Source organism: Nipponia nippon, unplaced genomic scaffold, assembly GCF_047370975.1.
Source record: "Nipponia nippon isolate SJK-2023a ecotype South Korea unplaced genomic scaffold, ASM4737097v1 scaffold_3, whole genome shotgun sequence".
Taxonomy (NCBI): domain Eukaryota; kingdom Metazoa; phylum Chordata; class Aves; order Pelecaniformes; family Threskiornithidae; genus Nipponia; species Nipponia nippon.
In genome coordinates this window covers 15113272-15128756 of record NW_028262347.1, presented here as the reverse complement: position 1 = coordinate 15128756, position 15485 = coordinate 15113272, and the positions used below count along the sequence as shown (strand labels likewise).

The 15485-nt window shown below is 42.9% G+C and overlaps 1 protein-coding gene across 2 annotated transcripts in view; it reads right to left on the bottom strand.

Annotated features, from left to right (window-relative positions):
• Positions 1–15485, bottom strand: part of LHFPL3 (LHFPL tetraspan subfamily member 3) — a 263450-nt gene that overhangs the window by 73657 nt on the left and 174308 nt on the right. For both annotated transcript variants that reach the window (XM_087768052.1, XM_009462973.2), the window contains exon 2: positions 6796–7032. In XM_087768052.1, coding sequence (XP_087624178.1) covers positions 6796–7032 — 237 coding nt within the window. The remainder of the gene's footprint in view (positions 1–6795; positions 7033–15485) is intronic.

The window sequence follows — 15485 nt, the reverse complement described above, 5'->3', positions numbered from 1 at the left end:
TAGTTTGAGGATGTTCTCTCCTCAAGTTGGATGTTCTCAGACTTCCAGCTCTGATCTCTAACAAGTGTCCTACACAACATACTGTAGACTGCTGTGGAGGAGGGAGCCCAAAAATCCCCTAGCTGGAGCTGTTCTGCTTTGTGCGACAGAATTCAACACATACTGGGCAAGAGAGTGCATGACACTAAGGCACTGCAAAGGAAAGTCCTGGATTTGGATGCAATGACTGTTCATACAGTTCTTGGATGAAAGTTCAAACCTTGGGCATAGATCCTACAGCACTGCTATGAGAATCTTCATCCTGGAGAGATTAAGTTCCCTCTGACACCAAACACAATGAAATCTCCATGTTTATCTTTATATTTTCTCTTTTAAAAATATTATTTATATAGTTGAAATCACTGGCAAATGGTTGCCACTATCTAAAGAAGGAAATTGTGGGGAAAAATTTTCATTAAAAAATCTGTTAGTTTGGCTTCTAGTTTTCTAGACGAAATATGTCTTGTACCACTTGCCTACTGTTCTTGTACTCAGACCTCCTTGTAGGTTATTGTGGAGGTGACACCTGAAGGAAAATAGGCTGTAATTAAACAAAGACATTAACAGCTGGAGCTAATTGCAGTGATGCTATGATAGATAAGCTTGAAGCTGAAAGAGAACATGTGAGCTCTTCACAGCTGTCATGAGACTTTGCTCTTGGCTGACATGGCAGAGAATCACATTCTGAAGCTAGAAATGAGGGCCAGGAATTCCCAACCTGGAACCTATGGCTGTGAGCTTCAAAGAAGAGCCTCATTTTGCCTTTGAAAAGCAGGGTACCTAAATACTTCTCCTCTGAGTCAAGAGCATAAACCTTTTGACATAGTTCCAGATTCCTCTGGCCATCTGCTGCCTGGCAGGTGCATGTGGTGGGCTGTCTATAGCCGTCCATCACAGATCACTCCCAAATGAGTTTCTTCCATGTTTCCCTTCTCAAATGGAAATTCAAGTGGCCAAGTTGGTTCTGAGTTCAGAGTCACCTTAAGTGCTTTGAACATGGAGCCGCATACTGAAGCAAGAAGAGGCTGAAGTGGATCTCTCTTGAACTCTTTAGAAAGGAAGGCTGGGAGGAGGCTAGCAGACATGAACAGAAATACCAGTCTAAAAAAGGGAAGAGAGTAACAGAAATCCTGCATTTTATTTTTTAAAGTATTTTTATTTTTGAAAAGTACATGCTAACTGAAATGAAAAGTTGCATACACTGACTTTTTGTGGATCAGGAGGAGTCAGGGCATATACAACTTCACAAAAAAGGCACTATATAATTTTATTGGATAGAGAACATGGGTATACAGGGGTATACATGGTGTTCTGACTGGATCTGTACTCTTTATTACTACTGGAGCTGTTGGCAATTCTTTTATGCATTGTAGCTATACATGAAAACTTAAATCAGGTATCAATATTCATACATTTATTCATTTAATTTTGAACAAGTTAGCCTGAATGTTCGTGAGTGTACGCCATAGAACTACATGCTGATAAGCAGGGCTTTGCAATTTCGCAGCAGTTTGCACATGCGTTGTGACCTGAGCTATTTTCCTTTTGAAGAATGACAGCTGACGCGCACCCTGTCATGTAGTCCCTCGATGGGACAAGTGCACCGCTAGCCTCCTGTCACTCAGCTTCAGATACCAGGCCTTTTGCAGATGATTTTCTGTTGCAGCAGCAATCATGTGGGTAGACTATTCCTGTTTACAGAAGACGATTCTCTTGCCAAAGGTGTGTAAGAATCTTTTTTTTTTTGTTTTACAGAAAACTGCTTTGTCACCAAGAAACAACTTCCCCTTAGCTTCTGTCTTTAGGGGTTTTTATTCTGCAGTGACTGGAGCTCAGGCAGATGTATGGAGCCAGCCTCCAACAACGTGGCTCAGGCCCTGACAGCACCGCTATGGAGAATAATGAGGGTGTAAGTGTCACCCAACGGGCAAGCCCTGGGTCAGGCATCCTGCGCTGAGCCCTGCAACGAGCTCTCTGCAACGTGGCTGTTGGGAGTGATGTGGTGTAGCCTGAGTCCCTGTGAGTTGCAGTCACTGCAAGGTGGATGAATCCTTCAAATCTCCTGTTCAGCTCCCGGCTCTCCTTTTATCTATTTCAGCCTTAGGCTTGTAACTCCAGGAAATCTTTAGTGCAAATTGCTTATCTGAGACCATGTGGGCCCCAAAGATGAGTCAAATGTTAAACATAAACACCTTGTGAAGCTGTTCTGTCCATCAGAAAAGCCACAGCTGTCCACAAAGTGCATCATCTGCCTGCTCTGACTGTTATTACTTAACAGGATAGTTTCTTCTGAATGCTCTTGTATTTATCACTCACAATGCAGACCATATTACCACTTTCTACAATAAAAGTAATTGCCTTGCACTCTCAATTTCTTTTGGAAACTTCTCATTTGGTCTCTTCACCCTTTGGCCAGAACTTTAATTTTATGTCATTAAGACATTACAGTTCAAAATGTTAAATTATGTCATTACACAACACATCAAGGTTTATGCCTGTTGCGGATGGCTCGCTGAAAATGGCGGTGATGAAGCTTAAAGCTAAGGTAAATTATGACTATTTTTGTTATCACCCTGCATTCCATGAGTTTAATAACATGCAGGCCTTTAAGTCATTACCATTAGTTCCTATAAATTAAAGAAAACCATGTAATACTGTTCTCTCCCCTCTTTTTGCTAATGGCATAAACATAATGTGAAAGTCTTTTTAGAAATATCTTTTTTTTTTTTCTTCAAAAGGTAGTTTTCTAAATAAAAAAGGTATGGATTGTTGTGTAAAATTTGCATGATTAGGAAACTTCATTAAATAGACTATAACCTGAAGAAAGCCTGCTAAACTTGAGTTATATTTCTCAGATGTGGAACCCACATGGTAGTTTACTCTCACACTTAAGCCAATAAATGAATAAGCACTATTTTTATTATGTAGTAAAAAAGAAAACTTTCTTGTATGGAAAAAATACAGCCGTCTTCTCCCATGAATAATTTTAACAGTCAAATTCCTTACTTAGGAGCATGCATTAACCTATGTAAATATACAGAACTGTGGTCACCAAAAGCATAGAGCAGGTGGACAATTCAGCACGGTAAGTCTACAGAGAAGTACAGCTTGTTCTTTTTCTGTCATCTTCGCACCTAATTTTACCATCTTGTTGTGTTTCATATACTTTTAACTGTTTCCTTGCCACCAATGCTCAGAAGCAGCTGTGGTGCCAGGTACTCGCAGAGCCACCGCCGATTCTCATTAATGAGCCTGTGGGAGCTGATCTGCAACGAAGCCTCCAGACAGAACTGTTACCTGATGAAGAAAACAGGTGCCCAGCATTCTGATCATTGCCTAATAATTTCTTGTTCTTGAAGGTTTTTCCACATAAATGAACAGCTGTGACTGTTACATTTAATTTACTGTCTCTTCCCCTCCGCTGAGCTACCGCATAATGATATCTACATGTGTGGGGCAAACCCCCTGCAGCAGAGAAGAGCTGACAGGGCAAGCGGAGGTTCCTCTCGGGTACAGTGTTGTTTGCTCCCCAGGTGCATTCTCCCAAAAAGCCATGATGGAACCATGACTGTCCCTTAAGGGGACACCTCACTTAACACAGGCTATGGGATGTCCAGGCCTGCGACCAGAGGACATCACCACCACCAAGGGGAAGGAGTCACTGAGGTCCCACCCAATGGACAGCCCTGACCATCTGGCCACGTTTTTTGCCCCTTGGAAGACAGCAGCAGCACAGGGACTCCTCCTTGAGAAAAGGATGCTCCTCATCCATACCTGCTAATCTATAAGCAGGAGCCAGCACAAGCCTGGAGGCAGACCTCATGTAGATGAGGAGGGGGAAGAAGGGATGAGGAGGTGTTTAATATTCATGGCTACTTCTTATGAGGGCTTTGACTTCACATTTTAAGAGTAGCTTGGGAGGTTGAGGGTGGTATTGTTTATATCCTTAGTCTTATCTTCTTGTCTATATGGGAGGCACGCTAGTGATATTTGTGTATTTCAGTATTTTCACATCCTGACCATTTCCAAGAGACACATGGATACTTTGCATGTGGACTGATGCTGATGAGTAGTTCTCCAGTATCTCTTAATCTGAAAGGGGACAAGGGGACATAGTTTATGGGGTAAGTGTCAAAGCCCTCATGTATGTGTGGTGCATGCCAAGGGTACGGACAGGAGGTTGTTGGCCCTAATGTTCTACCAGATACTTCATTGTTATGGTGTAAGTCATCGACACCCCCTCTAACCACAGACCACTGCCCCAAACCGGTCACCTGAGCATGCAGCCAGTGACTGCCAGGATTACAAAACCTGCCTCACAATCCTGGCCATATGAACCCAAAATCTTCCTCCTAAACACTGTTAAATAACTTCTAGCTGCAAAAATGCATGAGTACTACCTACACATCCCAGAGCCTGCTTCAGAGTGCAGCCTTTTTGGCAGAAACCTCTCCTTGATCTGCAGGGACCATGCCCGAGAGCCCTACTCCATCAGCTCAGTGTTGGGGATGGCAAGCTGCAGCCTGTCCTGTACAGAGATCAGAGACCACTGGGGGGAATTAAGCGCTCGTGCCTTGTCTCAGTAGGATATTTGCTCACTAGGATGCAGACAGGGTTTCCTGGCATCCAAAAGGTCAGAAGAAGGACTGATCTTTGGCCAGCAAAGTAGAGAGCTGGTGGTCTGCTAGCACTGGTACCTGCCACGTCCCCACCACTGATGGGGGTGCTGGTGTCCACCCATGTCCCTGCTGTGCTCTCCTGGGACTCTGCCAGGGCTGTGGCTGCGCCTGGTGGCAACACATCCAGGTGGGGAAATGCCGGGGGGCTGCAGGGGGATTTAGACTTGCCCTGTTGTTGCTTAGCAGAAGCTTTTTGCGACGAGAGGGGAGAGGATGTCCTTTTTAGAAGACAAATTGCCTTTTTTTCTTTTAATTTGAAAGACAGTTTAAAAAGTGGTGAACATTAGGCTTGATTGTGAAGGACAAAGTGGGGTGGGTCCCTTTTTGTTGAGTTCTCGTTTGCTTTGAAGCTGGTGGTGTGGTACATTTCTGTGCTTAATCCAAGGAAAATGAGCTGCTGAATGATTTTGTCCGACATGCTGAGGACCAAATGTTCTGGCAGGAGCTTGTGCCAGCAACGTGAGAGGTGATGAGCCTTCAGAAGCTGTTCTTTGCTCATAAGGTGCCAAACCAGATGAGGTTCTTTGATACAAGTAGTTGTAGGGTTCATGAGCTCTGTCTGGTATAGACAAATCAGACACAGTGCTGATGCCAAAAGCACTTGTGGCATAGCTGTGAATGCTATTTTGGTAAGTATTTTAATTTTGAAATGCAGATGAATATTATCCTTACAGAAAAGGGCCACAGGGACAGTCCTGGAAACTGAGGCCCTCAGTTTACCTGCAGAACAGATGTACACGTGCAATTGCAAGCAACATACACTTTCCTTAACCTACAACATTAGTAGGCTCTAACCAGGTCTGGAATCGCATGTGGAGTTCAATCTTCAAGTCCATTTATCTTTGGGCTGAGTGTGCTGACTGTCTGCAATTCAGCAAGCTGGGGCCAGTGTGCTGGTGCTTTCAGCTCTATGGATAATGGTCCTTCTGGAGCAGGACTGAGACGTGCTGCCAAACAGCTTTTGATTTCCAATCCAGTGGTGAACGGCTCCTAATATCTTTGCTATTATTAGAAGCAACCTACAAAATTACAAAGGTGGTGGATGAGCTGAATGCAGAATCCTGCACTAGGGGACACGGTGAAAACAGGAGGGGATCAATGCGAAACAGATAAAAGAAGATACTTCTTTAGCAGTCAGTAGTGAGCTTCAGGAACTCGCTGCTATGCAGTGCTGCAGAAGCCGACAGTATCAGCAGGTTCAGAAGGGATTAGACAGATCCAAGGACAACAGGCCCATTAAAAAGACAAGGCAGGGACGTACCCTCTGTGGTATCTGTCACATCAGATACACAGCTGTGGGTGCTGGGGAAGTACGAGGGGAAGGGGCTGCAGAAATCAGCCAGGCTTCACACACTTGCCAAACAGCATCTCTCCTCTTGCAACTGCGTGATAAAAACTACTGCGCTAAGCCAGTTTCACGTTCTTAATCTAGAAATGCGTTTTATCCCCAACCCACTGCATGAATATTCAGTTTACTACAGCATCCTAGATTCCTGTGAGCTGACTAATGAGTTCAAAGCAACACAATCAAACAAGAACCAGGATTCTTCTTCATTCCTGGCTCTGATCCTTAGTCCACCGGTGCCTTGCTGTATAGGTGGTCCCATTACACAGCTCATTACCAATCTCCCAAGCTAACACTCCCTCCTTACTGTGTACTGTGCTAACACAGATAGTGGAATGCCGTATTACAGCCATTCATATTACAATGCAGAATCTTAAAGGAACCAAATGAACAAATCTTCCATGAGGTACAGAAAAAGATGGAGATAGTGAAACTTAAATGCTAATGAAATAATGTACAAGTGGGTAACACAAACCCATCCCATCTACAGCTCTAAAAACTGTTAAGGATAAGTCATGCATAGTGCAGCAATTATGGCAATTTCAAGCTTTCTTAGATTTTTGAGGCTGAAAAGCAAAACTTCCTCTTCCCCTTACATTTCCTCTTTCCCAGCAACTTAGGAAGTAAGCCCACATGCCAACTTTTAAGCATAAAATAAAATGAAACCGATCATTGTTTTTATGCAATTGCCCTCGAGGCCACCCAATAATAGCGTTTCTAAAGCAGTCCTACCTTTGTTTTCCAACTTGAGCTCCTCTGCTAGCAAGCTGTCTTGTCTGTTGCCAAGCACAAATGCCAGAAATGAGAGGATCAGGGCATCCAAGATTCCAATAATTGCCAGGATATATGCCCAGCGGACTGAACAAGCCCCCAGCGTGTACTTGTCTGTCTTTTCACCACACATCCGTTTTACCTCATCTGAATCCCAGCCATCAGGAAAAATCATACAACCCAGGACGAGACAGGCAGCTTGGAGAAAAAAGAAAAGGAGAACAATGGGATAATGAGACCAAACTTTCGTTTTGATGAGAACCTACACAGTTATCATTAAAGCAACACACTTTTCCATCCTGAGCTTCAAAGCTAGGTTACTTAAAAACATGTCACAGAATTATATGCTGTGATTAAGTATTTAATATAAAAACCTAAGATACAACATCAGTTGTGCACCTTGCTTAAAAAAAGAAGTTACATCCTGAATCCCTGGCCAGTTTTTGTACCAGTACAATCACATTTTCCTGGTGAGACTGATTTCTTCATTGTACTATGAAAGGCTCACACAAAACAAAAAGGGAAAATGATTAATAACCTGGATATTCAAAGAAAACACTGAATTACTGTCAAATGGTCAGGCAAACAAACCAGAGAAAAATAGAGGGAAAAAAATACCTATCATTTCTGGTAATCTAAGTACTTGTAACACGCATAGGTAATAGCAAGGGTTTTTTCTATCAGTTGGCAGTACACCTTTAACTGTAATATGTTTTATGCATAAGGTTTGTACTCCTCAAAACCAAAAGTAATGACATTGTTCTGCAAGGAAAAATAAGCTGTCAACTTCTGATCTGGTTTACCTGAGAAATCACCGCATGACATCTCAAACACGAAAACGTACTGATCCTTTTAACACCAAGAAAAATGAAAAGCCTCTACCCGCATGGAAAGCTAGCTGACATCAACCACCAGCTGCTCCGGGTAGGGGCAGCTGTACCGTGGGGGATACAGAGGCAAAGGGTGAGTACTCGGGTCCTCATCCATCAGCCTGGGTGACTGTTAAAAGGCTGAACTTCATTTTTAGGTAGCAGAAATTTGCTTTGACCCTTGGTTCCCAGGGAAACTGCCCTGCTGTGGGACAGCAGGTAGTGTCATGGGCCAATGTGGCTCTTGTGGAGCAGGCAAAATAGTGTGACAAGTTTGTTTTTTCAAAAGTAATGTGCTCCATCACCTGAAGCAGACTCAATCTCGCCCACTGGCCAGCAGTAGCTGTGACATCCCCTGCTTGGATGGTGCCAGGGTGAGGGCTGAGCATGCATGGCTACCTGTGCCTGGCCACCCACACCTTGGGTGGGACATGTGTGCTCCCGGGAAAGGAGACCTCAAGCATGGTCCTGCTGGGCTCCAGGGCATGGTCACAGCCCTTGCCCCAGCATCTTACCAGCCTGGGTTTGGCCACAGCCTTGGGCTGGCACAGGACTTGCTGTTCAGACACATGTCCTGTGGTCACTGGGGAGCAGCCTTCTTGGAGGTTGTTTGCCCCTCTTCCTACTGGAGCGTGTGCCTTGCAGTGGAGGGTACCGTGACAGGGATGCAGCAGCAGGGCTTCTGCCCCGAGAGGATACGATGTGTCCTGAGGTGGTGATACATCATTGCAGAAACACACAAAAAAGAAAACAGATATGCTGAATCTTCACTAACATGGTCTCTCTCCACCGAGTCACTAGCTGAGAAAATCCACAGGCTGAGAAAACATGCCAATATGCCCGTCTCATAGGACTGGACCGAATGTACTTCTGCGTAGGACCTGGCTTCCCACTGCCCGCAGGGACTGGCACCGGGCACAGCTGAAGGAGTGCAGCAAAGGCATGACTTTTACCTTGCCGGTTGCTTTTGGACAGTGTCTTTCCCTGGGAAACCCCATGCGGATTGGCTCTGCTGTGAATGGGGTGACGGACCAGGTGGTCTCCAGAGGTCCTGTCCACCCTGAACTGATTTTTGGCAGGGAGGCAGCACGTTGGTAACGGGGGACAGAGCAGTTGGGTACTCACGGCGCATTTCCTAGCAGAGCAAGGGGAATAGTGCACGGATACGCTTAACTGCAGCCCTTGGTCACGCTGACAGACTCGTGGGCTTCACTGAAGCAAACAATGTGAGGGCAGCCAGCACAACAGCATAGGGGCATCTTCAGTAGGGGAGGATAAGATATAAAAGTTAAGTAAAATAAGAAAAATCTAAAAATAAAGATTATACTGAATGGGTTCATTCCTCAGTTTTTATTGCATTTAGGAGAATCAGAAAATCCATATGCTTTCAGTAATTGTCTGTACTGTCTTTTCTAACTTGGAAACAAGCATATTTCCAGCATTAGCCCTTCTTTCTTAGTATTGCTGATGAGATACAATGGATCCTAAACCATCTATTATAACACTTAATGTTACATTGGTGCACTGTGCTCTAAACTGCAAGTATATGTGCTAACTGAAAAGAATACACTGTGTGTCTTTCAGCCTTTTAAACGGTTGCTGAACCAGACCTCTGTTTGGAAAACATAGTTTAAACACAGAGTAGCTTGTGCAATCAACAGCTGCCGTCGCTTTGGGAATTGCAACAAGTTCTTGTCTTTTCTAGACCAGCATAAGCACTGTCATGTTACACACCTCTAATGCCCACAAAATAAAAACACATCTGCACTGAATCAATATGATGAAATACTGGAAAAGAGATGTGAAAACAGAGCTCAGGAATGGTATTTTCCTTCTGACAGCTACACAATTGCTGTAGACAAAGCCATGAAAGCATGTCTGCAGAAAGCATCTGACGTAGAATAAAACCTGCGCCTAAGGCATTTGACAAATTCTTCCTGAGCAGTTCGTTTGTGTGAAAATATAACACCTTATAATACTTTCAAGGACAATTAGGCTTAGAAAGAAGGACAGATTGTAATTGCCTATTGCCTGCCTTAACTCATTTACACAATTTCATAAGATCTTCCAAAGATTTTAGAGACAAACTGTACAATAATTTTCTTTCTTGAGCTGGTTATGCATGCTTCCAGAAAGATTATTTCTTGCAGCCAACGCATAAGCATTGCCCTTACAGTTGTGAGGGATTTCATTGAAACGATGCGTCAAATCTCCATACTTCTAGTGTTGGTGAAAATGTCTGCATTTACCCAGGCGAATGTTGACAAATGTTTACTATATAACAGCAACTACCAAAGCCAGTTTACTTTTACTAATCATCCTCAAAATGAGAGGAAGCTTAATGCTTAGTTAATGATCAACAGACGTGGGATTTTTCTGCTAAAGTGCAAGAATAATTAGCAAATACCAACATCTCTGTGGTTTTTTATTACATAGCACATCAGACATATGTTCTTAGTACTTCCTAAAAATAATTTAACTTTGTTCTTTTCCGCCTAGGTAATTAAAAATACGGGCCCTTATCTCAGGAACTCAGTGCACAGCTTCGCAGCTGAGTTCCTCAGATTTCCAATTAACGCATCTTTCCTGAATTCTGTTCCTGCATGCTTTGATATACTTGCTTAACTTTCTGGACTCATTCTGTTGATTGCAGTTGGACTTCTCTTGGTAATAAGATGCACAGGTAAACGGTGGCTGGACTAGATCCCTTTGCATAAAGGCAGATATCAAAGAGAGGATATTATTATCTCCTTTGCCTACACAGTTTACATGCTTTTTACTAGATGACTGCTTGGTCAACATCTTCAGATGCAGGAATCATACCTTACCTGTAATGGTTAAGACAAGTAAGATTAGTCAACCTGGAGTCTTCACTTGCTGAGGGAATATTTTGCACTGAATGCTTTTAAGAATACAGACTTGCTCAATAATGTGAAACAGGTAATGATTCATTTATCAGCTACAAGATCGAAAAGACAGGTATAAAATCCACCTACAGATCTACTTGGTATTGCTAGAAATTTTTACATTTTCATCCTTCTAAAGAGGATTAGAAGATTTTTCTCTAGAGGGAAATTACTTTTTTATACAAATTTGACAAATGGAAACCATTTTATGCAATTTCAGTGAAACTGTTAAGAGATGATTTTATAACACAGACATAGGTCCTGTATCTTTGTCTAAACTTCCACTGTCTCTAATGGCAATATGACCGAAATGGAAATGCAACAAAGGCTAATACTGTTTTACTACTATCCAGTTCTAATAAATTCAGAAACTTTTGGATTTGGAAAGCTCACCTATTGAATGAAAAGAAGACTTAAATCATCAGTTCCTACAGACTTTTTGATTCAAGTAAGAAAAAAGTTAAATCTATATTGGTTGAAGGCAGTCTTCTGTGTGTGAGCTGAATACATCGGATTAGCACCATCTTCCTGAGCCTGCAGACAGCCCAGCCTAGGACCTCTGTAGCTAATCAAGAGCTTTCATGAGAAGCAGCAGGGGGAAATTCATAAACGACTGATTAGTGCCACTGACGCCATTCAGAACTATTTGGGCAACTGTAAAACTTAGAAGAATCATATCCACATCGTTTTCCCTTTGGTTGCTTGAGAAAGCTCCTGGCAGGAATAGTGCCTTTGTAATGATGGCCCTGGGCTTCCTCCAGTCTTTCCTCTAATTTTCTTACAAGATGTGGGGTAACAAATTGTTTCTCCTACATACTGGAGTCTGGTGAAGCTTTTCAAGGTTTTAAAAAATAATTAATAAATAGTAGTTAAACCTGCCTGATACACATTTACTTCTCTTCTTAAAAGCTTCTTTCTCATATGAACAGCTAACAGAAACTGTCATACGGTTTTCCTTTAGGGCTCTGAGTGACAAGAGAAATTATTCATACTAAGAGAGGGAGTCCAGGATTTTACCTCCTGAGACGAAAGGATGCAGACATGACATTTTCAGAGATTGAAAACAGACACTGAATTGTTGCTGGCATTGATATACTTGTGACTCTGACCAAGCTAATATTATCACAGCCCCTGCTCTATGCATGAGCTCAAATGATAATTAGCAAGCAAGTAGTTCATGATCCTATGGTTGTGCCAAATATGGTGACAGATTAATATTATATCATTGCATGGAATGAGGTTTTATTTATAAAAAGGCTGACTGTTATACAGGAAACCAGTGCTGAGAAAATTCCCACTGGCAGGACTCCTCTCTCATCTTCATTCTTTTCCTGACAACATACCCAATTTGCTTGCATGTAGAGTATGATGATGGCAAGTTTCCTGATAAAAGAGTCAAAAAAATCAAATGGGAATTACTCTGACCAGCTATTTTCTTTCCATACCCACACATGCAAGAGCCTCCAAGCCTCTATTGTTCCAAAAACTGAGAGGTTCTTTGTTTTCAGATTTTTTTCTAAATTGTATCTACAAAACCAGCAGTCCAGTAAACTCCAAGAAATTTAATAGAGTTTTTGCCAGCTGTGTTGGTGGAGTGAACTTCTATGACAGAGCAAAATGAAAGGTGAGGACTCTGGCAGGGGACATTCATGAGGACTACAGTCTTTCAGGAGCTTGTACCTGGGAAAGAAAGAAAGGGTGAGGGGAGGTGTTTGAAGACACAGGGTCAAATACAGTCCTAGGTGAACACAGAGGCTGCACATCCATGCAGCTGAGATTGCCTTGAGCGATATGGACTGTACTAATGAGTGGGATAATAATTCTCTGTGTTCACACTTGTGTTCTGGCTTGGAGCAAATGTGCAATTTTGAAGCAAATGCCCTGATTCTCTCCATTTGCTGATTCCATTCACAGAAACAGTTCTGGTGCATGTAAAACAGATTATTTTTGGAGAAGCTTAGAAGTTCCTTTCCAAAAGTTCTTCAGTGCTGGATGGGAACCTTAAAATTCTGACTCAATGTGTGGGCTTCATCACCACAAAACCTGTGCCTAGGAGAAGGCTCTCGAACCATGCGGAGCTGCCTTAACACCTGAAATGGTTCTTGTGCAATACAAAGAGGCAAATGCCATATAAGACTTCTTATTTGCTGCTTTGTTTGAAGACCGCCAGATCCAGTCTTCAGCTTTGGAGAGGTTCTTCAGAGAGGTGCCAACTGGCTCCCCGAGGAGATGACACAGCCTGTTAATTTCTGCCATAAGCAGACTGAAAGTTCCTCTGGCAGCAGGATATCTTGGTGGTGCTCATACAGGGCTGCTAACCACGATTGCTGTTGGGTATGAGATAGCCAGCGAGAAAAGTGCCATGAAATTCAAGATTCAAGGGCAGTGTTGTTAGAGAGCTGGAATGATAAAATCATATCTGGACTTCTGTGCTCTGGGCTCCCATGTGGGACAAGGGAGGTGCCCTGTGGAACTACTCTAGGACACTGATGTGCCATTTTCATCTAAGTGACATGGACAAAAGCAGACCTTCCTAGAGAGGCCCAAAGATGCTCCCCCGCTGCCCCCCAAGTGAAGGAGCAAAGGTCTGTGGGTTAATTTTCCTTCAGAAAGCTTCAAACAACATGTATAACGGGGGCATTTGGTCCAGGAGACAAGACCATTTCACATTTGAAGTAAAACCCTAGAACCACATATGATGAGGATGTAAGAGGCTTCAGCAGTAACTACTTTAATCTATTTATTCTCTTATTTTGCATCATCTTACTTGGTAATATAGATAAGCCTGAACCTCTCCACAGGTTTACAAACATTTATAGACAGTGCTAAGGGGGAGAAAAAGGAGGAGAACCTCCCACTGCATTCCTGTGATAAAATAAAAAACCCGACACAATTATGGCCACTTGAGTTATTAGGGCACTGACTTTTTGATGCCAAATCTGATAAGAATATTTCCCATGCTGATTTTAAGAAAAGGAAGAAAGAAGACTAAATATTCAGTGACTGGACAGCAAAGAGAAAGAAAATAATATTGTGGAAAGCATTAGTGAGGTAGGTGCTACAGTCAGGGAGAGAAGACTCACCATAACCTGGCTGAGTTGACAGATAACTGAGGTATTTTGATGCCTGCTAGTTATGCTTAGACAGCAAAATGGAAAAATTTGATCAGCTGTTGCAAGATGTGAAGCTGGATAACAGAAACGTTATACGTGAGGAATGTGTTAAGCTGTAAATACATAGAAAAGAATAGCAAAGATAGTGCCATCTACTTCAGTTAAGATCACTTGGGGGAATAACTGTAAGAGAAATTTTACTGCACTAAGGGAGCCTGTTTTAGACCTCAAGTGTTGGATTCATGTATGGATAGAGTTTTCTTTGATATGATAGAGACAGAAATTTTGTGAGGGGTTGTATCATCATGGGAGCATTTAACTCCCAAGTTTTGATCATTAGCCACGATAGTTAAACTTTGAGATTAATGCAGTTCTATGAATAATTTAGTTAGTACAACAACTATCTTTCTTAGCTTGAGCATAAAGATAATGTAAGAGTATCATAGAATTTTATGAGTGTGTGGCAGGTGACTCACAAGGTGCATCCCAATGACTCCTTGCAAAAGATCACAACTGCTTCTGTTCCAATCACAGTCATATGCAATAGCTATTTATAGTGCCTTGTCCAGAAAAAATATGGAAACCGGGGACTATTAATGGATGCAGGCCTAATCACCATGTGGGCAAAAAATCCCAAGAAATGTCATGATAACGAATCGCTAACAGCTACAGCAGAGGTAGATGACTAACTTATGAAAAATATGTAAACTGAAATTGTATATGACAAGAGATAAAAATACTTCTTTACAATGCAGCAGGTATGGGAGGTGGTACAGCTAGAAGCCCACAGGAAAGTATGTATCAAAAGTTACATTTACACTGTTTCACCTCCTGTGGTGTACGCTGGCCCTGGGATCTAATAATTTTTTCTTCTGATTTTTCTGTTTAAAGTGTCCAAAATAACATGAAAACTGTGTCACAGCCCACCAGAGTTTTTCTAACATGTCTTTGTATCACAGAATGTGTGTTACAAGCTCTGTGTGTGAGCTGAAGGTCCATGCCCAGAGATCACAGGAATGACAAAGGTGCTTGCAAACGCGTGTGCTCAGAGGCCACAACCTGGGAGTCAACTGTCATGAAGCCAGGTTGTTTGACAATGTAGAGATATCCAAAAGCCACTTTTCTCACATGCTAGAGTCTCCTGAAAAAGAACCGACTTGGGGGTACTGATAGATGAAAAGCTGGACGTGAGCCGGCAATGTGCGCCCACAGCCCAGAAAGCCAACTGTATCCTGGGCTGTGTCACAAGAAGCATGGCCAGCAGGGCGAGGGAGGGGATTCTGCCCCTCTGCTCTGCTCTGGCAAGACCCCACCTGCAGTACTGCGTCCAGCTCTGGGGTCCTCAGCACGGGAAGGACATGGAGCTGTTGGAGCAGGTCCAGAGGAGGGCCACAAAAATGATCAGAGGGATGGAGCACCTCTCATGAGGAAAGGCTGAGAGAGCTGGGGTTGTTCAGCCTGGAGAAGAGAAGAAGGCTGCGGGGAGACCTTATTGCAGCCTTTCAGTACTTGAAGGGGGCTTATAAGAAAGATAGGGACAGACTTTTTAGCAGGCCCTGTTGCAATACGACAAGGGGTAATGGTTTTAAACTAAAAGAGGGCAGATTCAGACTAGAGAGAAGGAAGAAATTTTTTATGATGAGGGTGGCGAAACACTGGAACGGGTTGCCCAGAGAGGTGGTAAATGCCCCATCCTTGGAAACACTCAAGGCCAGGCTGGATGGGGCTCTGAGCAACCTGATCTAGTTGTAGATGTCCCTGCC